The following is a 24,293-nucleotide window of genomic DNA, read 5'->3' as shown; positions in this document are numbered from 1 at the left end:
GCTTTGAAAGTTATTAATACAGTGGGATTCTTAAGGGGTTACGTGGGTTTCCGGGTTTCAAAAAATGTATTTTTTGTCTTATTATATTATACAACACCTCTAGAATATTGCCATAAATTTTGATCCGAGTAATAGTTTCGGAGTTACAGACTTGAGAACTTGTGCGCTCGAGGCTATCTAGTAGCCTAGTGCGTCTTTAAACGCGTTTTTCTCGAAACTGTGTTTTTCGGTTGAAGCCGGTTGGCAAGATTTCTCGAGAACTACTCAACCAATCTTCATGAAGTTTTACACAGGTCTTTGAGATACAACTCTTAAAGACTTGGACGATTATTAAAGATTTGGACTCAATTACAACTTTTTGAAAATAAAATTCGCGAAATTTTGAAATTTTCACTGAAACTTTAATTTTTTTTTTTGTAAAAAGTCTGCAAAAAATCCAATTTCCAGTTTTTTCCTTCGTCCAAGTTTTAAAAACGTATTTTTTCACTTTAGATGATCCTGTAAGAAGTTATCCTGCCAACGCGGGCGCATATTTTTCCGAGGGGTCACCGGAAATGACGTCACAATGGCCGAGTTTAAACTATTTTTTTCAAAACATTTCAGAATTTCTTTGTTTATAGTGTATGTGTGTAACAATAAGAAATTCTAATAAAATATTTAATCTTTTATATGAGAAAAAATTGTTGAAAAAACGATGTTTTTATCGGGAGGAAATGGGTCTCCCTCTCAATAATAGAGAAAAATGGAGACGACCTCGGTATTGAAAATAGAATTTGAGCCAATAGGATGGCCTTTTGTACCTCCAGCCCTTTTTGTTACGGCTCATCGGAACGCCCTTCGCAAAATTTTTGAACATTTTGGACTCATTATTTATAAATCCACGCCTTGCTACCAGTAATGATGCGTTTGAGGAATATAGGGTCTTCAGCTATGTTATCAGACCTTTCCTTCGCGCGCTCTACTAAACGTCGTTTTTGACAAAGTTTATAATATTTTGATAACACTCTAGCACTGACACGCTTCATACCCAAAACATTAACCAAAATATGTTGAGTGGATATATAAAAGATGTTAAGATCCTCTTCTATCTCGCTGATGCCAACTCTACGATTTTCAAGCATTGTTGTTTCTTTACCATTTTTAGATGTTATCGCCATTAACGGAGATGGATGCACGACTCGTAAGACGTAAGTTTTCGATGTCAACACGGCCTTCACTAAATACTTTGAGGCTCTCAAATACTTGTGATCGTGATTCTGTAGAATCCCCAAAAAAATTGTACAGTATGTTCAGCAGCTAACAGTGTTTATTAGAACTCGTAAGCCATAACTTCTGTGCAGCCACATGTTGAATCCAAAATTCAACATCCTCAAACTCAACCTCAAAAAATGTCTTCTATAAATCTCATATGCCGTACTTGATCCACGTAGCGCACGAGTATAGTAGTTGAACTGATTTACCCCCTCTTTTTTTAATTGCTAGTTGTTTCGCATGATTTAAAGTTTCAGTTTACCGCTAACAATTGTGTAAGGTGGCACCACCAACTTAACATCGACTTAATCAACCCCGATTATGGACACGGTGCACGATCAAACGGCGACGAGCCACAACCGTAACAAGTCCGATTAGGGTTGTTATTATTATCGCGTTGTTATTATTATGATAGCTTGTTTTTTAAGGCGTAAGCGAGTATGTTTGTGGTTATATGTGTGTATGGGTGGATGTGTGTTGAAGCGTTCATTTTGATATGCTTTGGCGGAAATGTCAACACAACAATCTATTTTATGCATATTTTCTAGCGAAATGGTGTCATATGCTTTTATCACTTTTATACGATTACACGCGCACACACACACACTGCCACACCACACCTGTGGGTAAAGGGAATTGTCACGCGAAACGTGATTGCCACATGCTAAGCAGTGTGAGAATTGTGGAGATTGGCGAGTTGATTGCGGTCTGTTATGGAGTATTGAATTGCAAACTGATGCAATGGGTTTGCGGAATACGAGATGCAAGCTACCGTTGTGTGCATGCATGTATGTGTGTGTGAGTTTAAGTACCCATGTACGTGTGTTTTCATTATTGTAATTCGAGAGCCAATTCCAATTGTCGCGCGTAATGAACTTTAGAACATGAAAAATCGCAAAAAATATTTGTGCATATTCGTATAAGCTTACAAGGGTACACAGAAAGATCAAGTGTGGATAAAATATTGGTTTTGCTTCCAATGAGGAAAAAAAGTAATAATCAGATAGTCAAAAATGTATGAAGAGACCTTTAATAGGAACATAGTATATACAAAAGAAAAACTTACGGAATTCTCTGCGGTTCAGTTGTCAAGGATAGCATTTAATTTTTAAAAATAGAGGTTCAGAAAAAAAACTGCTTCGATAAGAAAAAACTTCAAAATATGCCAGGAAGATAAGGACAGATGACCACTAAGCCATAAAAGAATAACACGAACAGCTTGTAGGTACTATTAGTGTTGGAATGCTATCACACGATCAAAAATTTAACTGGAAAACAGTAACAAAGAGTAGATTGAATTGCGCTTTAGAAGACTGAAACACAAAACATATTTAATACCAACGTTTGTTATGGCAAAAACTAGAAAAATTGGTCCCCCGAATGGGCAAAACAGGATCCATCCAACAATTTACAGCTGTTTTTTTACCCACCTGTTATTTCGTAGTCGCAACTGTCAAAAAAAGTAGCTTTAAATCGCGTAATGTTTTTTTGCATTTCCTGAGAAAGTTAACTGGAGGATGGAGTCATGTGTAGAAGTTCATGCCAGTGAGGAAAGTTCTCTGAGTGCATTTTGCATTCACTTGGGAGTGGCCAGAAGCGATTATTTTATATATGGCTCACGACTTCCAGTCTTAGACCAAGTATCCTATGGATAGCCAAAGAACATCAGTTTGAAGGCATTGAACCATCCCTCCCCAGAGTTGTGTGATGGGTTTGGAACCCGCCACGTAAAAACGGCCCCAATGGAAAGGAAACAACGGCCAAGGACGAGTGACCACCCTTTTCTATGGAGTGTGCTGTGTGAAAGAGTAAAGCCCACCGCCTGGAAAATCAACAACTGACAAGATATTCACTACTCGTCAAATCTTGGAAAAGACCCGAGCTGTTCGATACCAGACAAGGGCTGCCCATCGTGCGATTTCTTCAATATACTGCTGGAAAAAATAAATCGAGCTGCAGAGCTTAATCGTTCTGCGAAAGATTTATGGTTCTTTGCGCATTTACAACGGCAAATACCGCAGTCGATGGAACGATGAGCTGTATGACGCCATTGACATAGTTCAGCGAATTAAAAGACAGCGGCTACCCTGGCTAGATCATATCGTCCGAATGGATGAAACCACTGCAGCTCTGAAAGTATTCAGTAGAGGAAGGGGAAGACCTCCACTCCATTCGAAAGACCATGTGCAGAAGTATGCAGTCATGAGTCGTCTATCCACCTCTGTTAATGATGATAACAACGAAAAGGTTAAAGAAACAGTACTTAAAGTCTTCACGTTAGCGTCAAAGAAATAGGTCAATATCTCTTTTGAATCGACTCATATTTTAGTAAATGTTTTGAATATGAAACGTGACAATGCTAACCTCGTACCAAAATATCTGAATTTTCTTCGCAAAAACGACGTCGAGTATAGGTCGCAAACGATAGCTGAGGACTCTACATTCATCAAACGCATCATTACTGGTGACCGATGATTTATAAATATAACATCGAAACTGTCCAACAATCTAAAGAATGGCGCTCCAAAAATACATAAATACGAAACCAAGAAAACCAAAGTTCGTTAAAGACATTGAATGCACTGAAGACCATCCAACCGAGGCTTAAGTGATTACAGCCTTAAGAATTTGTGCGCTCGAGGCTAGCCAGGCTAAGTGCGCCGTCTTTAAACTCGTTTTTCTCGAAACTGTGTTTTTGAAGTCGATTGGAAAGATTTCTTGAGAACTACTCAACCGATCTTCATGAAATTTTACACAGATCTTTGAGATACAATCTTTAAAGACTTGGACGAAGGATATTTTTTTTTTGTTTACAACTATTATATTGAAAAAAGGTAACTAAAACACGTATTTTTTCACTTTAGATGATCCTGTAAGGAGTTACCCTGTCAACGCGGGAGCATCTTTTTTCAGAGGGGTCACCGGAAATGGCGTCGCAATGGATGAGTTTAAAATATTTTTTTCCAAAAATTTCAAAATTTCTATGTCTAACAATAAAAATAACAATAAAAAATCCTAATAAAAGATTTAATTTTTTATATGAAAAAAAATTGTTGAAAAAATGCTGTTTTTTACTCGAGGAAACGCTTAAGGGTTTTAAGGCACTGAGGCAACTGAGGCTTAAAATAAATGTTGGGGATCTGATATAATGTATAATATTCATATGGGTCTACATATAAATTAACCTTCCAATATAATAAAAATCATCAGCTGTACCGAGTCAGATTCAAATTAGAAAGAAGGAAGAAATTTAAATCAAATTTAGCAACAAATTTGGAAAACCGAGGTAAATTACACTTGAGACAGATCGCAAATAATCGACACTTTCTTAGATATTAACATGTTAAACAATAGAAGAAGGTTGAAGCTTGCTACAAGTTGAATATGCAGTACCAATTCTCATGCTATCCTGATTATCAAGGACAAAGTGAAATTTCGCACTAATTTCTTGTTACATTTGGCTCGTTTTCGCATTTATAGCATTTAGTGTTTTTAACAGTTTTTTTTTTTGTTTTGGAAAACATAGGATAATGTTTTTAGCAACCAAATTTCGCTGTTCAACAAAATTGCACTGCTGTGTAATCAACGCTTGTTTGGAAATGAAATTTATTAGTTGCTTTTATTTCGCAATTTTGTTGCTGATTAGTCGCGTAATCACATAATTTCTATGCATGCGAATTAGGCGCAAACAACACGAATGCCACACCCACTAACACGGCGCTGACACTTGCAGTTTTTCTTCATGCATACATAGTTCTGTCAGTTCGCACACCCAGTATTACTCCAAAACTATGATTTAGTAGGTACTGTGTGTGTGCGAAGGCTAATAAATGTTTGAAAAAGAGTTGGGCGGAAGTATACGCCCACTTCCGTTTTGTGCCGAGCCGGTGAGCGTGTGCGTGCACGTTGCACGAAGCTGCAACGCAACGGCATTTTCGTTCCACGCACAGCTCAAATGACAGTAAAGACAGGCAAGGCATGCTTGCAACCTTTAAAAGGTGGAACTCGTACGCAAAACATGCTGGCAAAAGGTAATGCAATGTCAACGCTTTTCCTGTTTTTCCCGCCTGTCATTGCTTGGCAGTGAGGCGGGTGATCGCTTAGCCTGTGTAAGCACGTAGCAACCGCGCTGCACTGTAGCATGTTGCACGTGTTGCATGCTGGCAAGCCATGAGTCACGTGCCGGACACGTGTCAAACGATAAGAGTGGTGCAACATCGTCGATATGCGCTGCGCCCTGTGCGCCAAAGCGGTGGCATGTGAAACAGTACTCCAACATACTATAGAGATTAGCGACATGTCATCTGCATCAATGCCTTGACATGAAGAGGCGGGCTGCTATGACGATGCGGAAATAGCAAGCTTGCTTGCGACACCCGTTCACCGCATTTGTTATCGAAATTTCGCAATCACTGGCAAGCACTCGCTGATCTGGAACACTCCCTGTGGACGCGCAATCTACGTTTACTTCACAATTTGGGCAAAGCACTTTCACTGCAATAACAACTTAATTCATTGTAACTGTAAACCCGCAACAAGAGCGTAGCTAGAACAATCACCAGCCCAAAGGCGACTGCCACGCGTCACTTACTTGCAGTTATGTTGCGGACAACGGCAAAGTGCCTTCGCACCTTCAGTTCATCACTCAATCAGTTGCACTGATTTATGCTTTTGTTAAATAATAAGCGACGCACTCGGCACTCAATTACATAAATATTGATTACAGACGTTCTTCTTCTGTTATCCAATTCTCTACTCTGCTATTTGCTTTGAAAGCCAATAATTATGGCATTAGGTATAGACACATGGATTGGAAACATTATATTTACTTGAGGCAGAGCAATGAGTAGATCATAAGCGGGTGAAAGAAACATGAAATTAGGAATTAATACAGGAAGACAGTTTAATGATAGCTTATGAATCATACTAAAAGTCTGTTCTTGAAATAGTAAGTATATAAATTAGAACAAGATATTTGGACCCCCGCTGCATTTGGCGTTAAGAGGCACATCTGACAGACAGCCGCAAATAGGCGATTTTGGGAATAAAATTTTAATGGTACATATTTTAAGAATACACAGTAAACTTTTTTCTTCGACGACGCTAAAAAGAAAGGTCTTACGCTCCTTGAGTCCGACCTTTTCCGGGAATAAAACCTAAAACAAAAACAATTCTACTAGAAGATATGGCCTGTGCAATGACCTACGGAAAAAAAAGAAACAAAAATGACAAAATTGCGAGTTAAAAAAAATGGCATTTCGCCCAAAATTTTTGCAGTTCTTGGTTTGAAATTTTGGATTTGAAAATTTGGTTTCAATCAATCAGATTTAAAAAAGAAAACTATGTATGTATGTACGAAACAAGAAGAAATTGATAGGTTTTATAGATTTTCTAGTAATCACTCAGCTAAATTCGAAAAATTTAGTTTAGAGAAAAACCCCTCTAAAGATAAACTGATTAAGCAAATTGAACCGAGCGTCTTCTTTGTAGACGTATGCAACTCAAAAACTATTTGAGAATATTTGCCGCAATGAAAACTGTCATCTCGAAAATTTTTTGTAAACGTTCCATCTGAAAAGCCTTTACAACAAGAAAGAAAGCGGAGTAAGTTTCCTGAGAATATTTTAGAGTGTATTTAAATGACATTCAGTAAAAAAATTCACCAAAAAGAAACAATAAACCGTTTGATAGCGCTTTAAGTAAAATCTCATAAAACAGAGATACAGGTTTTATATCTATCACAAAAATAGATATCGTATTTTAATTCAACATTAAAAAAAATTTAAAACAAAACAGTGAATGTGTACGCTAACCAACACACACATATGTACGTACATATATTTAAAATATATTCTCTGAACATTTGCTTGCAAAAATGTAATCCCCAAACTCTCAACACCGCTTTCTCAAAACGCAGTCTTCAGAGTCAGTAGAAATATGTTCCTCTCCGCCAGACAATTTTTATTGGAAATACCCGTCGATTTTTAACGTATATTGAATTCTATAAATGCATGTTTTTGTATTTTCAAAATAATGGCTCTTAAGAAATAAAAATATGCGTTCTGCTGATTTGCAAGAGGATATAATCACCACATTACCGACATTCTTATCTGAAATGTACTGCAATATCGACACTGTGCATCTACGGATATCAAGAGATGGTAACAATGTTGGTACAATAAGTAAGCATTTCCGGAAAATATTAAAGGAATATGCCAAGAATTTACTTCCGGTTTTAATCTACTACAATTTTTTGAATCATCAGATGTGTATACATAAGCAAATTGACAAAAGTATATGTATTTTATATTATATAAATAATATATGTACATACATATGTACATATACATATAATTATAATCAAATGTAAAAATAAACATACCTTTAATTGCTGCTACATAATTTAGAACAAATCTGCGACGCTTCATCATTTATACTGGAATTTACCACTTTACACAATTAAACACACATAAGAAAATTACGGCCACTCAATTTTCAGATATTTCGTTAATGCCGACATTAGAAAAATTATATTCAGATGTAAGTACGGACTGGTTTTAGCGAAAACTATTACATATTACCCGCAAAATAGTTTTATAGTGCTCACATATGTGTATCCAAGCTTGAACATGTTCATTTTCTAAATACAAACACAAATAACACTTTTCTTTAATCATTTTCCGTTATTTGCGGGCACAAACACATACAAATTTTCAAACGGACAACGAACCGGGAAAATCTTTTACAATTTTTCAACATTTGACATTTCCTTGCACTTCATCATTCACAAACGTATGAACAAAAATGGATGCAATTTTACAGTTATATTTTCTTTGCACTTCTCTATTTCACCTTTCATATGTGCATTCATGAATGGGAGCGTAAGCAAATGCTCATTTTGATTTTGCCATTTAAATCTGTTATTTTCAACAAATAAATGCAATCATCCGCAATATTACTTGTACATTTTATAATTAACACTTTGTAAATTGACGATATAACCCGATATTTAAGTAATTTATGCAGTTTCGGCGGTTGTATCCGATCTTCAAAGTTTATTGAGTGGCTCACTGTTATCTTCATTTTAACATCAAAACACTTTTGATCGAGAGAATATTTCAGTACTACTATTTAAACTTTTAGTTTAACACCACACTAAGCACTAATTCAATAACTTTAGCACCACAACCGCATTATGTTCTTAATTAAACGCGCCGAATTTCAAACGAACAACGAACCGAGCATATATTTTACAATTCTTTTTTAATATTTGACGTTTTCGTGCACTTCATCATTTACAAATCATGAACAAAAATGGATGCAACTTTACAGTTATATTTCCTTGCACTTCTCTATTTCTCCTTTCATAGGTGCATTTATGAATGTGAGCGTATGCAAATGCTCATTTTAATTTTACATTTAAATCTGGTATTTTTAACAAATAAATGCATTCATCCGTAGTTTTACACTTATATTTCATAATTAACACTTTGCAAATTGACGATAAAACCCGATATTTCAGTAATTTTTGCAGCTTCGGCGGTTGCGTCGGATCTTCAAAGTATATTGAGTGGCCCACTATTTTCTTCATTTTTACACGAAAACACTTTCGATCGATAGAATATTTCACTACTACTATTAAAACATTTACTTTAACACCACATTAAGCATTAATTTAATAATTTTAACACCACTACCGCACTATTATTTTAATTAATCGCGACGAAATATTATAGCGCGTCGATTATTTCACTCCAAAAGAAAAACTGTCAATTCAAACGGTAAAAATGCGCCAAGAATGCATTTGCTCTCTACTACATTTACCAGTTTGACATTTGTATGACATTTCTATTTTTCTCTTGCACATGTGTTTACGTATTTAAGCAGTGCTTGGTTGTTTCTAGTAATTATTTTCTATTTTCAATTTAATAAATCACAATGTCTTCTTGGAAAAAAGCTTCCAAGAGCAATCAAAAGGTGCATAGGGAGCGTCACCAACCAGAGGCACGCAAACATCTTGGTTTGCTTGAAAAGAAAAAGGATTACAAGAAACGGGCAAACAATGAGCATTACAAGGAACGCACATTGAAATTGCTGCACAAACGCGCACTGAATAAGAATCCCGATGAATTCTACCATCATATGATTAATTCAAAGCTTGACGAAGGTGTACATCATGAAAAGGAACAAGAACCGGATGAGCATAGCAAGGTGCAGAAAGCATTGATGGAGACACAAGACACACAATATGTGACTATGAAACGTACCATGGAAACGAAAAAAATTCAGCGACTCCAATCACAGCTGCATATGATTGATTTTGCTAATACAGTGACAAATGCACATACCTTCTTCGAGGAGAACAAGGAGGGCGAGGTTGTCGCATTGGATTTGAGCAAAATGGAATTAGCACAACGTCTTGAGACACATCCAAGTTTACTAGAACGTAAAACGAATCGTCCACGCATACAGGACTTGGACAAAATGAAATTACCGGAGCTAACGCCACAGGTTAGTAAACGAAAAAGTCACACATGACCAATAGTTTTATTATTGAAAGTGTTTTACAGGAAATACGAAAAGCCAATGCATTGAAGAAGCAAGCCTACCAGGAGCTTACCAAACGTATTGAGCGAGAAAAGGAATTAGCGGTAGCACAGCAGAAGCTGCAACTAAAGCGTGTCCTGAAACAGCCACGCTTACTGAAACCTAAAAAAGTAAGGAAAGGCACTAAGGATGCGCCACCAGTATACTGCTTCAGATACGAACGCAAAAAATAAATTAGAAGCTAACATTAGTTCCTGCAAAGTTCATTATGTTATATATAAAAAAAAATAAATATATTTTGTACAAAATAATCATATATTTGTATACTTGCGGTGCATGAATGAAAATGAGCTGTTTCGTGTATGTTCGGAGGTGCTGCCGTATAATTGTTAGGTATATGCATATTTGAAAGCAATATCTGGTAACTTTTTAACGCTGATCAAAACAACGAATGCGGTAAACACACTAATCAAAACAAACGACGTAGACTGTCAAAATTCAACACAACGCACGTGTGTTCGTTGTCTTTGCTTATATTGTTCAAAAGTGTATATTTTCAAATATATTTTATTACATTGTAAAACTTAATTAAACTTGGAAAAATGGTTAAAAAGAAGATTGACAATCGCATACGCGTGATGATCGAAAATGGCGTAAAGTTGGGTCATCGTACAATGTTTATTATAATCGGTGATAAGGGACGTGATCAGGTGCCGATACTCTACGATATTTTGACGAAATCCACAGTGAAAGCGCGTCCCACAGTGCTATGGTGCTATAAAAATAAAGACGAGGCTATATCGAAGTAAGTTTCTAAATAATACATTTATATTTGAAGGCAATCTTAAAAATTGTCTATTTAGCCATGGACGTAAGCGCGCTAAAAAAATTGCGGCCGGTAAAATTGATGTTAACGATGCGGATATGTTCGATACATTTCGTGTGTCCACAACAATACATGGACGCTACTACTCGGAGACACATGCAGTGCTGGGTCGCACCTATGGCGTATGTGTGTTACAGGATTTTGAAGCGCTCACACCCAATTTGCTAGCACGCACAGTGGAAACAGTTGAAGGCGGTGGTTTAATTATACTATTAATAAAAACATTGCAATCGCTTAAGCAGTTGTACACAATGAGCATGGATGTGCATAAACGTTTTCGTACCGAAGCACATCAAACTGTCACATGCCGTTTCAATGAACGCTTGATACTCTCGTTGGCTGATTGTAAACGCTGTCTGGTGGTAAACGATGACTTGACTGTGCTACCGTTGAGTTCGAAAACAATCAATGTGGATCCCGTTAATGTAATTTCATCAATATTGTCATTGATTATTTCCTGTTAAAACTAACATAATTTAATTGTAGCCCGCTGAAGTTGGCAAATCTGAAAATACTGAAATGTTACAAGACTTGAAGGAAAGTTTACGTGATACCCCACCCGCTGGTCCGCTAGTGAATCAATGTCGTACATATGACCAAGCCCGTGCCGTGGCACAGTTCATCGAAGCATTAGCCGAGAAGCAATTAAAGTAAGTTAAAAACCCTAAACTCTTTTAGTAATATAATAATGCATATGATTTCCTTAGGCCACCCACAACGCTGACTGCCGCAAGAGGTCGTGGTAAGTCCGCCGCTATGGGTCTATCTATTGCCGCCGCAATAGCATTCGGTTATGTCAACGTCTACGTCACTTCACCACATCCGGAGAATTTGATAACACTATTTGAGTTTGTGCTAAAGGGCTTTGATGCACTAGAATATCAGGAGCACGCCGACTACACCATTATACGCTCTACAAATCCGGATTACAAGAAAGCGATTATCCGCATCAATATTACCCGTTCCAATCGTCAAACTATACAATATATTGCACCCACCGATACACATCTCTTAAACGCCGCCGATCTATTGGTGATTGACGAAGCTGCAGCCATACCATTGCCTTTGGTAAAAAAGATGATGGGTCCTTATTTGATATTCATGGCATCAACCATTAACGGTTATGAGGGCACGGGACGTTCGCTTAGCTTGAAATTGATGTCACAGTTGCAAAAGGATAATAATGCGCCACCACCAGTAAGTATAACCTAAAAATGCCTACAGCGCCAAAATAACATTTTTAATGCATTTTTCAGATTAAACTCGAGGAATCTATTCGTTATAGCGAGGGCGATGATATCGAAGCATGGTTGATAAATTTATTATGTCTAGATGCCACAACGGTACCCAACATCAGTTCGGGTTGTCCAACACCGGATGTGTGCGATCTCTATTACATCGATCGTGATGCACTGTTCTCTTATCATAAAGCAGCCGAATCTTTTCTGCATCGTCTTGTCTCCATATATGTAGCTTCACATTATAAGAACAGTCCTAATGATCTACAAATGATGAGTGATGCGCCGGCGCATCATCTTTTCTGTCTACTCGGACCTATACAACGCAAAGATCAGCTACCTGAAATACTAGTTGTTGTGCAAGTTGCATTGGAGGGTGAGATTTCTTCACAAACAATAACAGATTCCTTGGGCCGTGGCAAAAAGGCTAGCGGCGATCTAATACCATGGAACGTTTCGGAACAATTCGGTGATCGAGATTTCCCCAAATTATCCGGCGTGCGAGTGGTCCGAATTGCTACACATCCCAACTATCAGAGGGTAGGCAATTCAATATTTTAGTAGACACTTATATTAATAATTTATTTTTTTAATTTTCAGATGGGCTATGGCAAACGTGCCATAAAACTGCTACGCGATTATTATCAGGGTAAATTTACCGATTTGAGTGAAAATCCACAGGATGGGGAAAATGCTAATGGTGAGTCTGATTTTGAAAAATAAACAATTCAATTAATTTTGGTATATCAATATATAGGCATTGAAGAAGTGGAGGAAGAGCAACTGGGTTTGTTGAAAGAGCAAATACGGCCTCGTCGTAAAATCCCCACCTTGTTGAAACGCTTAAGTGAACGTGTGCCGGAACATATCGACTACTTGGGCACGTCTTATGGTTTAACACAAGAGCTACTCAAATTTTGGAAAAATTTAGGTTTCGTGCCTGTATATGTTAGGTAGCTCCGCTCAAAAATATTTTCTTATATTAATTTACAAATATATATATTTTTTCGAATATAGTCAAAAGGCAAATGATCTGACTGGTGAGCACTCTTGTATTATGCTGCACACATTAGATAAATCTGGGGCAACACAAGAGAAGAAATGTGCCGAATGGTTGAGTTTGTACTTCAATGACTTTAGACGACGCATAACCAAACTTTTGAGCAAAACATTTCGTGAATTCACCACAAGTCTAGCATTATCCATCATAGATAATAAGTGGGCAAAGATGGACCACAAAGGTAATTGTGAAACTGGAACTTATAAATTAGTCTGCTCCTTCACACACAAATTTCTATTTAACAGCGCTCGATAAGCACACGCTTGATGTTTACTTCCTGCCGCATGATATTGAACGTTTGGAAGCGTATTCGCGCAATCAAATCGAATATCGTTTGATACTGGATTTGGTGAGCGATATAAGTGCCTTGTATTTCCAAGGAAAAATGCAGGAGCTGCAAATAGACACTTTACAAAAGGTAAATACTATTATTGTTGCTATAGATTTACAAAAACAAAAGCTTTGCGTTAATTCACGTCAAAATTAACAGGCTATCCTACTCGCAATTGGCGTGCAGGGGAAAACAGTGGACGCTATAGCTGCAGAGCTGAATATGCCCGGCAATCAAATTTTGGCCAAATTCTATGATATGCTCAAGAAAACTTCCAAATATCTGCTTGCAGTTATCGAAGGTCACATCGAGAGCAATATGAAGAGTGAGACACAGCTGAACCGTGGCGAAGATTTTGTACCAGTTTCGCTGTCGCTCAATGACGAATTGGAAGAGACGGCACAACAGTTATCGAAGAAACAAAAGGAGGAACTTAGAAAGCTGAAAATGGAGAGCTTAAAGGAATTCGCCATTAAGGGCACCGATGAGGATTGGTCGAAGGCCTTGACAAATAATGATGGCAAAACGAAGCTGATATCCGTTAAAAGGTACACCTTTTACAAACTTATTGAAAGTATTTGTATAATAAATTTTAAATTTTTTTGTCTACTACAGTGGAATCAAGCGCTTGGAAGACCCCGTAGAGAAAGGTGAGCCTAAAGAGCAACCGAAAAAGAAGAAAATCAAATTTAGTAAAAAGACTAAAGCCTCTATGAAGTCCCTAATTTAATAATTTTTTGTTTATAACAAGGTAGTAAAGATTTTACTACAAAAACTTAAGAATAAAAAAATTATATACCTTAAGCTTCGTCGTTTGTTTAATTCCGCTTTATTTATAGAATATATTTTCATTGACTATTTGCTTGAAAATTGAATGTGACACCGTGCAAGTTGTTTAGCGGTCCAAACAGTTTCTTTAGTAACAGCACAGAACTAGAAAAATAATATTACAAGTTGTATTTAAACGAACTATGTATGTTTCGCTATATGCGTATTTCATACCCGCAATCAACTGCCATCACATTTGTATAACAAAACTTTTTTAAGCATTTAATATCCTAAATTCTAAGCACCCTGCTTCTCGATCTGCTTTTGACGTTCGCGCAATCTTCGCTCGCGTTCAAACTCCTTCATACGCAACACGTAGTCCTCGTATTCGCATGTTAAATAGTCATGTTTCTCATGATGACATTTGTATACAAAGGGGAAGGTATCAGCACGGCATGCACGGTATTTAAGCAACTTGTGTGCACAGTAGTCACGATCTTCGAGTGGCAATTTAGCAGATTCCATCTCTTCGACAGTCGCTATCATGACACGCTCTTTGCGTGATTCGAAACCCAACATTGGGTCGAATGTGGGCACACAATCAGGACCAGGCATTACATCTGGCTTAATGGCACGTGCATAAGCATTACCCATAATGTCGTCGTTTTGTACGTTTCGCTATTAGATAGATAAAATTAATATTTTTGCACAAAATTGAAATTTTTATAAACAAATTACGTAAATATAGTTGCTCGCCGATTTCTTTCTTGCTGGCTGCTTGCGGAAAACGTCAAATTTGACAAGCAATGGATACATAAATGTAATAGATTGGTGGCGATGTCAACTCAAATGAATAATTTATGAACATCATAAAAATATGGCAGCGCATTAGACATTAAATGGTGGCGCCAATATTTTGACAATCTTCAAAATTAAAACCAACAGAAGCTTCAGCAGTGAATTCAGTTAAACATATACTTCAATTAATAATATTATTGTATTACAAACAAAATAATGAATACGCCAAGACGGGAGACACGTAGTATGCATTTGCAAAATGTGCAAAAGTTTAGTACACCATTGCGCATACCACCATCTCCATTTATGAAAAATCTTGGATACGGAACTGGAGTAAATGTTTATAAGTTGGAACGGTCACCTAAATGCGGTAAAGTACTTTCACCTTGGGCTGTGAAGCGAATTTCTCAAAGAATACGTAACAATGAACACGCTTCACTCTTTAATTCACGTATTCATGAAGAAGCGAATATTTTAAGGTACTTATTTTGATTGCTCTTGAAATTTGATTTAAAAATATTGGAATTTTTGCAGGAAGCTATCTCATCCTAATATTGTTGGTTTTCGTGGTATAATTAAAAACTCAGATGGTGTAGAAACATTAGCACTCGAATGCTGTAAAACCTCATTAGGTACTTTGCTAGAAGATCGCAATGAAGACAATGAGGGTCCATTACCCGCAAAGTATACACTCAAAATGATTAATGATATAACAAGTGCGTTGGATTATTTACATACAGAAGTTAAATTATTGCATGGTGACCTGAAATCGTTTAATGTATTGGTGAAAGGTGATTTCGAAATATGTAAATTATGCGATTTCGGTGTAAGCTTGCCAATGGACGAAAATGGATTGATTGATTTCACCAAAAATCCAAAACTACGATATGTTGGTAAGCATAAAATAATTTTCTACAGAGCAATTGTTCAATAATTGGAGTAATTACAGGTACAAATCTTTGGTCGGCACCCGAAATAATCGATGAAGTAGAAGTCATCGATTGTAAAGCAGATATTTTTAGTTTCGGTTTAATAATATATGAAACAATTTCGTTAGTGCCACCACATACACTATTTATGGGAGAGACCAGCGACCAAGAAAATTCTAATTCATCAAACTTGGCTGACAATAGTTGTGCAGAACTAGAAGTGTCCGAAATTTGCGAAAATGCTTGTGGTACACGTCCACCACTACCACAGGCATTCCAATTAACGGACGAATACAATATAATTATGGAGATATTTTATTGTTGTACAAACGAAAGTGCAGAAGATAGACCAACAGCCAAAACCATATGGACAATGTTGCAAAATGATAATGTTAACGACAAAGAGAACCAAACGATGCAATAATTGAGTAGAGATTTGACTAATTTAAAAATAAACCTGAATTATTAATGTCAAAAATAGAATAGATGAATGACTAGTAAAGAAAAGAATTTTCCAAAAAACAATATTTTTTATTTGATCGTGTCGAGGATGCATACCTTATTTTTTCAAAAACTGAGGGTTCAGTTCGCGTATATACAGAGGGACACAACTACGCATATATGTATATTTAAGGAACCTCCACTTTTATTTTGGATGTTACAGACTTTGGGGCAAACTTATTGTACCCTGTTCAGGGTATAAAAAAACAAGAATTTGTGTAGGTTTAATAACGGTAGTGGGGGGTACGCTCTAATCAATAAGTTGTATCTTCTAAATCACAAGTTAACTGGCGACAACACAACCTACTGACAACGGTAGCAAAACGCCCACTTACTACGCCCAACTACAGGAAAATGCTTGCATATAAAATATAAAAGGGCACAATACTGAAATTTTCAGTATAAACGCACCAGAACCAGAGAAGTTTTAGTCGAGAAATAATAAAAAATTATACCGGATCCTTAAAACTTGTAAAAGCATAATGCTAAAATTTAGCACTGTATTTTATCTTGCTCTCAAGGAGACAATAATTGAATATTTGAAAAATACCAGCCTTAGCGGATTTCATTTGTTACACTATATAAATGGCGAAAAATATCAACGGTAATTTAGATAAATCATTATTGAAAAATAAAATTCAGAAAGTTAACAGTTTGATAAAAGAAAATGTTTCCCTCGATTTAGAATTTTTTGGTCTTTCTTTCTGTTGACCGGTATCATCAGCGCAACATATGTAACGTGGCTAAACGTAGAAAACATATTGGAGAACCCGATTGTGACCACCTTGGAATCTAATCATCATAGAATTGAGAAAGTGCCATATGCGGCAGTGGCCGTTTGCAGTATCAACAAATTTAGCCGAAGCGCTGTAAACGCTTTTGTAGAAGAAATGTAAGTTGAGCACTTCGAACTTCGAAACCCTGATACTTAACCCTGAAATATATTTATTTAAGGGTCAACAAATCCGGTTCGCAATTCTCACAACAACAGTTGTTGCAGAAAATGAAATTATTCGGCGGCTTATTTGATACTGGTTCTGTGGATTTCGAAGAAGCTGCGGCCTTTCAAAGGGATTTTTTAGACAAATATAACATCAGTATTAAGGAAACTTTACAAAAGGCATGAATATTTCTAAAAATTGGTTAATATGCTTATTTTGCTTTATAATCATAATTAAACTGTAGCTAGCGCCTCGGTGTGAGGATCTAATAATAAAGTGTCGTTGGGCAGGAAAACTTCGAGACTGCAGTGAACTTTTCCAAAACAGTTTAACAGCGAATGGATACTGCTGCATATACAATCAAATTGACGATGTAAGAGATATAAGGTAAGCAAATAGCTTTCCAGCATTAAATTTAGTTTGTAGGTTAATTTTTTAAATTAGAACTATTTTCTTTTCTTTTGTCGACAAAGTAAACTCAAGTACGTAGAAGGTGTCGGTATTCAAAACGGACTCACTTTACTTTTAAATACGTCCAAAGCCGATCTTTTTTTAAAGGATCGCAGCTTTAACGGTTTGATAACGCAAATATTCAGTTCTGGCCAATTCCCCGACAATTCAATTGGCGGTCCTCTTCAGGAAATCTTTATACCACAGTCTACTGCCATTGATATACAATTGAGTGTGACGGTGCAAAGAGCGACAAGTGAAATGAGATTCTACAATATTGAACAAAGAAAGTGTTATCTCTTTGGCGAAAATGTCCACGGAGGTGAAGACCAATATAGTACAGACAAATGTATGTCACTTTGTAAAGTTGCTGGTATGTTACGGTTTTGTGATTGTGTGCCATATTACATACCTTTGATTCTTAATGCATACAATGGTACAACCTGTACACTGGCACATTTGGAATGCTTGCATCGGAATCGAGGTTCGCGATAAGTTTAATGATTTTATTTTATTTTATTTTTTTTTTCAAATATATCTACATACATACACTTGTACTATTCTTCACAGTTACCTTAAATACGTACAGTCTCATCGACAGTGGCAAACAAGGCGCTCTGAAAAATCGTTCACTTCAATGTTCACAATGTTTGCCACTGTGTAATTTTTATGATTACGGCACGCGACATCAAACGATATTATTAAAGAAAGCGTATCTACTAACAGAAAATCAAGAATTTCTCAAATTAATTGGTAGGCAAGAAAGTGACGGCAAATCTAATTACACGTATGAGTCGTTGTGAGTGGACTTGATGAAATTATGTTGCATATACATACATACATATGTACATTAGTATGTCCGTTATTTTCCAAGTTGATTTTTTTACAAACGGCCTTTGAAGCTTAATAATTTTTTTCCTAAAAATATGCCTTTGAAAGTTGTGCCCAGTTAAATTGACTGTATTCATACAGGACACCATGTCGTATGAGCAACAGAAAATGTATGCATAATTGCTTGTATGAGAGTTCAGTACATTTGATGATAAAACTTTGAAAGATATAAAAATAAATGTTTTTATGAAGAAAAACAATCAAACCTTTTTTGTACCGCGAAAAATTCTGTATTCGAATTTAATTTTTTTTAAATTTATTTAAAATATCACAAAATCCCAAATGATATGCATGGGACAAGAAATATGATTCAAGTTTTTGATATGATTTAGAATTTGATTCTTTTAGTACGAAAACTGAAACCTTAAAGCCCGTTTGCAAAACAAAATCAACTTGGGATATAACGAACACCCTAAGCATATAATTTTGAACATTTTTCATAATTATTTATTCTGTTTAGAGTCACTTTGATAAAACAGACGGATGATCTGAGCATTGTGAGAATCTATTTTGATTCCACGTACGCCATACTATTCGCAAAACGCTCACTCTACAATTGGTTGGAAATATTATGTGAGTAATAAGTAATGACGGTGGTGATTCATTTCAAATCCACTTTGCTTTCTTGAATGAAAATATGCTTTTAAGTTTAATAAACAATTTTTTTATGTATTTTTTCTTTGTAGCAAATATTGGTGGAGTCATTGGCATTTTTGTGGGCTGCTCACTTATTAGTGCATTTGAGCTTATCTACTTTTTCATCGTAAGATTGACACATAACATCCGAAAATATTACTGAATTATAAAAAAGTTAATCGATAATCAACTGAATGCTTAGAGGCTTTAATTGTAATCACTTTTATACTCTTGCAACATGTTGCTACAGAGTAAAATAGTTTTGTTCTTAGCCCCTATCTACTTGTTTATAATAATAAAACACTAACGTCAAGTCAATATTGGATGCCAACACGAGGCTTTATTAAACAAAAATACAATTCCACTTGCCGCTTAATGCAATTTGTAGAACTATATTATATATTTGTGTATTTATTTATGTATAAAATGTGTATGTACTTATTTTAAGCAATATTTACTTTACCATTATTCGACTCTGATAATTATTAAGCTCAAAAATTTAAATAAATATTTGTTAAAAGTGTGTTTTGAAAACTGCGGAATTGGTATTATCTTTACTTTTTATCGATATAGGTAAACTGCTCTTTTCTATGTTATTTTTTCTTGCTGGTGTTTTTGTCTTGTTTTTATTTTTTTGCTGTAAAAAACATCAAATATGAAGGCATAAATTGACAAGTCTTTTGAGTGGTTTGCTATTTGATCTAAAATATTTGACAACTTTTTCATTCAATAGTTTGGGTAAGTTAAAAGTTGTATTTGTATGTATCTAACTACTAGTGGACGAGCATAAAATAGGACTGAACTGTCTTAGTTGTTATATACTGGTATGTATGTGTATATATAGGACGTATAGTATTGTATAAGTACTTTAGTTTGCTAATAGACTATAAGACACATGCAAATTGATGTTTTACTCTTAGCTTTTTTTTGTTTTGAATATTCTAGTTGCTAATTATGTTAGCTAATTTGAAGGCCATTGAGATTTACATACAAACAAATTTAAATAATTGTTAAAACTTTAGGAAAAATTTTTGTATATCTAAGAATATTGATTCAGATTTGCGAAATACCCTTTTTAAAATAATTTTCTTATGAGTAGTATGTATAATACGGTTCTGATTCGCATATTTGCCTTAGATTTGTTAAAAGAATCGGTTTTGTGACTATTCGCACTATATATATTTGACTGTTTAAATGTAAAGAACGAATAGGCTTCAAAATAGCATAGACGGTAAATTAATTTGATTTTTTTTTCTTTTGCCTTCCTCAATTAGTCACTTTATATGTATTTGGGTCAAGGCTTAAAACATGATTCAATTATATAAGGTTGCGTTACTTGAGAGCTTACTTCTAATGGAAATCATTTTTAATCCATGTCAAAAAATATATTTTAGGATTTTGATTATGTGTGATTTACAATTGATTATTCAAAAAACAAATTTCACTGGCTGGAATATATGAAAAATATATTTTTGTATCATAAAAACAGCAAAACAGCTGATTTTGACATTATAAAATAACTTTTTGGGCTAAAGACACACCCTTATATACTTGAATCATGGCTTCAAATAGATTTATTTTTTCAACTTTTTTTTTTTTTTGAAATTTAATGGAACACATTGTACAGTTACACAATTGGAATTTTGTGTAAATCATCCACGCTCACTTACAGTGCAAACAAAAAGTTTTGCACCAATTATGTTACATAAAAACCACAGAATTCGTTTTTGTTTTTCTTTTTGGAATGTGTAGCTGCTTTGTAACTGTAAATTAACACTGTAGGGTTTTATACGAGCATTTAATTTTTACCAAACACATTGTACGTTTAACAGACAAGTTTACACTAGATTTAACTGTAAGTGAATGTGTATATGAAAATAAGCAGGACAACTACAATAAAAAACATGATTAAAAATATTAACAATGCATATGCAGATATGTAAATATGTGTATATGTACCTAATAATACAGTATGTTTAGTTAAAATGCGTTGACGTATATAATTTGTAAACAATAAATGAAAACAATACGACGTAAACGTCAAACGCATTGATAACATTACACTTTACACATTAATTTATAATTAAATAGTACGATTTAAGTATATAATAGAAATAAAATGAAAAGTGAAGCATGAAAATTTGTGTGTATATATGTGTTGTCTTTTTGTTATGCCTAAGATTGCTTATATTTTTTAGACTCGGAAACTCTTTGCAAAATATAATCATTTTGCATGTACTATTTACTCTGTATTTCCGCTTTGTTCGACCTGAAAGTTCCGTTTGTCCTTTGCCATAACATTTTTGTCTTTTTGCGTCATTCTTTTTTTGTTTTAAATACTATATCGCTTCTTATTCGATTCATAGATGTAGTACTCCGTCTTTGGATTCACTGCCGCCGACAATTGTTGAGGCTGTTGATGCCGTTTGGTGATGTTGTGACGTAATTATCAGTGCCGGTGATGGCACCGTTGATTGTTGTGGCTGTGAGGCCACATTGTTGTCATCGAGTGTTATGCCGGTCAGATCGACGACTTCATCTTGCTCATCTTGTTCGTTTTCATCCGATGTATTGGTTTGATTGGTATGATGTGAACCGCTCGATAGTTGACTGTTGCGCGAGAATGAGCCGCGACGTGGTGAGGTAAGTGTACGTTGATTTGCCGGCTTCACCGTTATTATTAGATTAGAACTATTTGCCACCATCATATCGGTGACCTAAATAAATTGTTGTTTTAAATGTATTGCCAAATGAAATTATGCCTTACCTGATCCAGTGTTTTACCAGCCACTTCAATACCATTTACTTCTATAACCTCGTCGTTGACTGCTAAAAGTCCAGTGCTCTCAGCAAGTCCACCAGGCACGAGGCGTGATATAAAAATACCAGGTTGTTTCTCTAAACCGTTTGCGGTTACGCGAACAGACGTACCATCTCTAAGGAAAAAATATACACATTTACAGAATTTAAGAATGCTTATTAAGTCGAAACTCGATAATTGGACTTATTTCAAGAAACATAAATAAATTTTCCACTGTATAATAATGAAGATCGTAGACAAACATGGTCTGGAGATTTGTAATAAATTAATATTTGCAAATATTTTTTTTTTTTAATTATCGAGTTCTGATTATATACACGCCCAATTTCATTCACATATCTTAATCCAAAATTATACACGAGCTGTTTATATAATTTAAGATTTTACCTTATATAAAATCCCAAAGGCTTATCGCTACCATATTTAAGCAGACGCACACGTCGATGCGTCTCTGGCACAATATCCACATCAATTATAGCCGATACTTGTCGGAAATCATGTGGTATTGATATTGTTGGTAGTTTTGTCTTGACAGGAGTCTGTCCCAGTATACTGCTGATTAGATTATTGCGCGGTTTCATTGTGCCAAAACCGGGAAACTCTTCCAAATCATCTAATTTAAAATAAAATATTTAATAAATATATATAAAGCAAATAACTTAGATTACTTACCTTTACGTTGAACGATAATACGCAACAAAGGTTTGGCAATTTTCAACGCTCTACCAAAGTTGTCATCATTATTAATTGGCAACAGATCATTATCACGTGGGTCAATGTATAAAATGATAAACTGTAGTGTATGTAGTCTATGCAATTTCTCAATAAGGGCAGAGAAATCTTCAAAATTTTGCAAGTCGCCATGCCGTTTAAAGCTCCAGCGGCGGAATTCGGCATCAAACTAGTAATATATATATATACAAGTATATATTTTTTATGAGATTACGTTTTGCTGAAAAGCATTTTCATAGAATTTTCTTACAAGTTAGAAAAAGCGACAAAATGCGTGCACAAAGCACTCTGGCTGTATAGCCCTTTAAGGAAAACGTGGAATGCGCACAATGAATAAATTAATTAGTAATGTAAATTATCGAAACACTCCCTCTTTGCACGCAGTTATACGCCTAATATGTAATACATGGTAATGGATTCTATATACTCGGTACAAGTGCAGTAATGAAAACCGCTGTACTCAATCGAGGTCACGTTTCACATGACATTGTACACCCAATTGCCATAGGAACTAAGCCTATAAACACTTCTATACCTTGCTGCTTAAATAATAAATATTAAAATTTAATTAAAGATCGAACTATTCCAGTAAGGGAGGTGGACGCCTGTTGCGTCTTCATAATAAAATCTTTGATGATAGTAAACGTACAGTACAATTACAGATATGTAATGTCAAGCTTAACTGAGGCATGTTGCAGCATAAATAGCAGAGCTCGGTTAGATAGTAGGCATTTATGGGATTAGCGACGGTAGCGGCATGGAAGTTGGCAATGGGTCTATTATGAATCACCTCCGATACCTTGTTTGCTCAAGCGATGTCAATATCCACATATGTATCTCTATTTTTATATAATAGAAATTCCCAAATTAAGAAAATATTTAATTTATATTCTATACTGAATATTTCCAATTTTCAATGACTATGGACAGTAATTATTTTCTTTTCATGCATTTCACTGGTTCACCTTTGATTTCACTTCGATTAGATTTGTTTCTCCGGTCGCCATTGAATTTGTTTTATTTTTCGACATTTTGATTTATAGCATGAAAATGCCAACACACCAATCAAAAACTTCTATAAAATTTTCTTATTTATTGTTATTCACTCAATTTTATTTTACAAAACTAACAGAAAATCTAAAATTGGTTAAAAATTATAAAAGAAAGAACGAAAAGCAAAGTAATTGAACAACAAAAAATAAAAAGATTGCAGTGATGCACATACACACATACTTAAACCCAAATAAAAATATTTTGTACAAGATCTTCCAGTCGCTATTGTGAATGAATTGTAGAAAAAAGAGCACATTACAAACTTTTCCCAACAAAGACCGTTTAATGCATTTTATAGATTTTTTAAGTAGCAACAGAAAATTGTTAGTAATAAAAATTATTAAAAGTAATAATTAAAACGTATCAAAAAAGAATTTTGCAAGATATTAATTTTTAAGGCAAAGGGATTTTTTGGGGGCCTTTATAGTTACAAGTTGTATAAAGGCGCAACACTGTTCTT

General features: G+C 35.2%; 7 protein-coding genes across 8 annotated transcripts in view; 4 read left to right on the top strand and 3 right to left on the bottom strand.

The window, feature by feature from the left end:
• LOC105222794 (uncharacterized protein DDB_G0284459) overlaps positions 1 to 8,528 on the bottom strand; it is a 482,380-nt gene extending 473,852 nt beyond the window's left edge. The window contains exon 1 of the mRNA XM_049454104.1: positions 7,634 to 8,528. The gene's annotated coding sequence lies outside the window, so the exon portion shown is untranslated. The remainder of the gene's footprint in view (positions 1 to 7,633) is intronic.
• Positions 8,529 to 9,101: 573 nt separating this feature from the next.
• Positions 9,102 to 10,109, top strand: LOC105223174 (probable U3 small nucleolar RNA-associated protein 11). The gene is made up of 2 exons (XM_011200815.4): positions 9,102 to 9,762; positions 9,822 to 10,109. The coding sequence occupies exons 1-2, from the start codon at positions 9,190 to 9,192 to the stop codon at positions 10,029 to 10,031; spliced, it is 783 nt and encodes a 260-aa protein (XP_011199117.1). The 5' UTR covers positions 9,102 to 9,189; the 3' UTR covers positions 10,032 to 10,109.
• Positions 10,110 to 10,265: 156 nt separating this feature from the next.
• LOC105223175 (RNA cytidine acetyltransferase) lies at positions 10,266 to 14,117 on the top strand. Its single transcript, XM_011200816.4, has 11 exons — positions 10,266 to 10,603; positions 10,662 to 11,109; positions 11,171 to 11,334; positions 11,392 to 11,881; positions 11,941 to 12,462; positions 12,523 to 12,622; positions 12,680 to 12,875; positions 12,940 to 13,163; positions 13,228 to 13,400; positions 13,473 to 13,861; positions 13,929 to 14,117. The coding sequence occupies exons 1-11, from the start codon at positions 10,401 to 10,403 to the stop codon at positions 14,041 to 14,043; spliced, it is 3,024 nt and encodes a 1,007-aa protein (XP_011199118.3). The 5' UTR covers positions 10,266 to 10,400; the 3' UTR covers positions 14,044 to 14,117.
• A 6-nt stretch (positions 14,118 to 14,123) lies between these two features.
• Positions 14,124 to 14,973, bottom strand: LOC105223176 (NADH dehydrogenase [ubiquinone] 1 beta subcomplex subunit 7). Its single transcript, XM_011200817.4, has 3 exons — positions 14,820 to 14,973; positions 14,316 to 14,759; positions 14,124 to 14,246 (listed from the first exon to the last, which is right to left on the bottom strand). Exons 1-2 carry the CDS (start codon positions 14,895 to 14,897, stop codon positions 14,379 to 14,381), a joined length of 459 nt encoding a protein of 152 aa, XP_011199119.2. The 5' UTR covers positions 14,898 to 14,973; the 3' UTR covers positions 14,124 to 14,246; positions 14,316 to 14,378.
• Positions 14,974 to 14,976: 3 nt separating this feature from the next.
• On the top strand, positions 14,977 to 16,333 carry LOC105223177 (lymphokine-activated killer T-cell-originated protein kinase). Its single transcript, XM_011200820.4, has 3 exons — positions 14,977 to 15,358; positions 15,414 to 15,772; positions 15,829 to 16,333. Exons 1-3 carry the CDS (start codon positions 15,096 to 15,098, stop codon positions 16,230 to 16,232), a joined length of 1,026 nt encoding a protein of 341 aa, XP_011199122.2. The 5' UTR covers positions 14,977 to 15,095; the 3' UTR covers positions 16,233 to 16,333.
• Positions 16,334 to 16,471: 138 nt separating this feature from the next.
• Positions 16,472 to 19,412, top strand: LOC109579348 (sodium channel protein Nach). 2 transcript variants are annotated; one of them, XR_007422470.1, is made up of 8 exons: positions 16,472 to 16,913; positions 16,995 to 17,201; positions 17,264 to 17,429; positions 17,495 to 17,637; positions 17,724 to 18,184; positions 18,271 to 18,453; positions 19,052 to 19,164; positions 19,278 to 19,313. XR_007422470.1 is itself a non-coding variant. In XM_049454111.1 (8 exons), exons 1-8 carry the CDS (start codon positions 16,792 to 16,794, stop codon positions 19,388 to 19,390), a joined length of 1,554 nt encoding a protein of 517 aa, XP_049310068.1. In that variant the 5' UTR covers positions 16,472 to 16,791; the 3' UTR covers positions 19,391 to 19,412. The 2 variants fall into 2 exon arrangements, 1 of the variants encoding a protein (XP_049310068.1); XM_049454111.1 differs by having other exon boundaries at positions 18,271 to 18,499; positions 19,278 to 19,412.
• Positions 19,413 to 19,536: 124 nt separating this feature from the next.
• On the bottom strand, positions 19,537 to 23,989 carry LOC105223178 (partitioning defective protein 6). The gene is made up of 5 exons (XM_011200821.4): positions 23,746 to 23,989; positions 22,721 to 22,949; positions 22,436 to 22,661; positions 21,995 to 22,163; positions 19,537 to 21,944 (listed from the first exon to the last, which is right to left on the bottom strand). Exons 1-5 carry the CDS (start codon positions 23,809 to 23,811, stop codon positions 21,588 to 21,590), a joined length of 1,047 nt encoding a protein of 348 aa, XP_011199123.1. The 5' UTR covers positions 23,812 to 23,989; the 3' UTR covers positions 19,537 to 21,587.
• Between the last annotated feature and the right edge of the window lie 304 nt (positions 23,990 to 24,293).

This window comes from Bactrocera dorsalis, chromosome 4 (genome assembly GCF_023373825.1).
Source record: "Bactrocera dorsalis isolate Fly_Bdor chromosome 4, ASM2337382v1, whole genome shotgun sequence".
NCBI classification, from domain to species: domain Eukaryota; kingdom Metazoa; phylum Arthropoda; class Insecta; order Diptera; family Tephritidae; genus Bactrocera; species Bactrocera dorsalis.
This window is presented reverse-complemented; position numbering and strand designations above follow the sequence as displayed.

Coding starts and splice junctions, on each gene's coding strand:
- LOC105223178 (XM_011200821.4), bottom strand. CDS start 23,811: ATGTCGAAAAATAAAACAAATTCAATGGCGACCGGAGAAACAAATCTA. Junction 22,662..22,720: donor TATTATCGTTCAACGTAAAG/GTAAGTAATCTA, acceptor ATTTTAAATTAG/ATGATTTGGAAGAGTTTCCC. Junction 22,164..22,435: donor CCTTTGGGATTTTATATAAG/GTAAAATCTTAA, acceptor TTTTTTCCTTAG/AGATGGTACGTCTGTTCGCG.
- LOC109579348 (XM_049454111.1), top strand. CDS start 16,792: ATGCTAAAATTTAGCACTGTATTTTATCTTGCTCTCAAGGAGACAATA. Junction 17,638..17,723: donor GACGATGTAAGAGATATAAG/GTAAGCAAATAG, acceptor TTGTCGACAAAG/TAAACTCAAGTACGTAGAAG. Junction 19,165..19,277: donor CAATTGGTTGGAAATATTAT/GTGAGTAATAAG, acceptor TTTTCTTTGTAG/CAAATATTGGTGGAGTCATT.
- LOC105223174 (XM_011200815.4), top strand. CDS start 9,190: ATGTCTTCTTGGAAAAAAGCTTCCAAGAGCAATCAAAAGGTGCATAGG. Junction 9,763..9,821: donor TACCGGAGCTAACGCCACAG/GTTAGTAAACGA, acceptor AGTGTTTTACAG/GAAATACGAAAAGCCAATGC.
- LOC105223177 (XM_011200820.4), top strand. CDS start 15,096: ATGAATACGCCAAGACGGGAGACACGTAGTATGCATTTGCAAAATGTG. Junction 15,359..15,413: donor GAAGAAGCGAATATTTTAAG/GTACTTATTTTG, acceptor GAATTTTTGCAG/GAAGCTATCTCATCCTAATA. Junction 15,773..15,828: donor TCCAAAACTACGATATGTTG/GTAAGCATAAAA, acceptor GAGTAATTACAG/GTACAAATCTTTGGTCGGCA.
- LOC105223176 (XM_011200817.4), bottom strand. CDS start 14,897: ATGTATCCATTGCTTGTCAAATTTGACGTTTTCCGCAAGCAGCCAGCA. Junction 14,760..14,819: donor CGGCGAGCAACTATATTTAC/GTAATTTGTTTA, acceptor TCTATCTAATAG/CGAAACGTACAAAACGACGA.
- LOC105223175 (XM_011200816.4), top strand. CDS start 10,401: ATGGTTAAAAAGAAGATTGACAATCGCATACGCGTGATGATCGAAAAT. Junction 13,401..13,472: donor AAATAGACACTTTACAAAAG/GTAAATACTATT, acceptor CAAAATTAACAG/GCTATCCTACTCGCAATTGG. Junction 13,862..13,928: donor AAGCTGATATCCGTTAAAAG/GTACACCTTTTA, acceptor TGTCTACTACAG/TGGAATCAAGCGCTTGGAAG.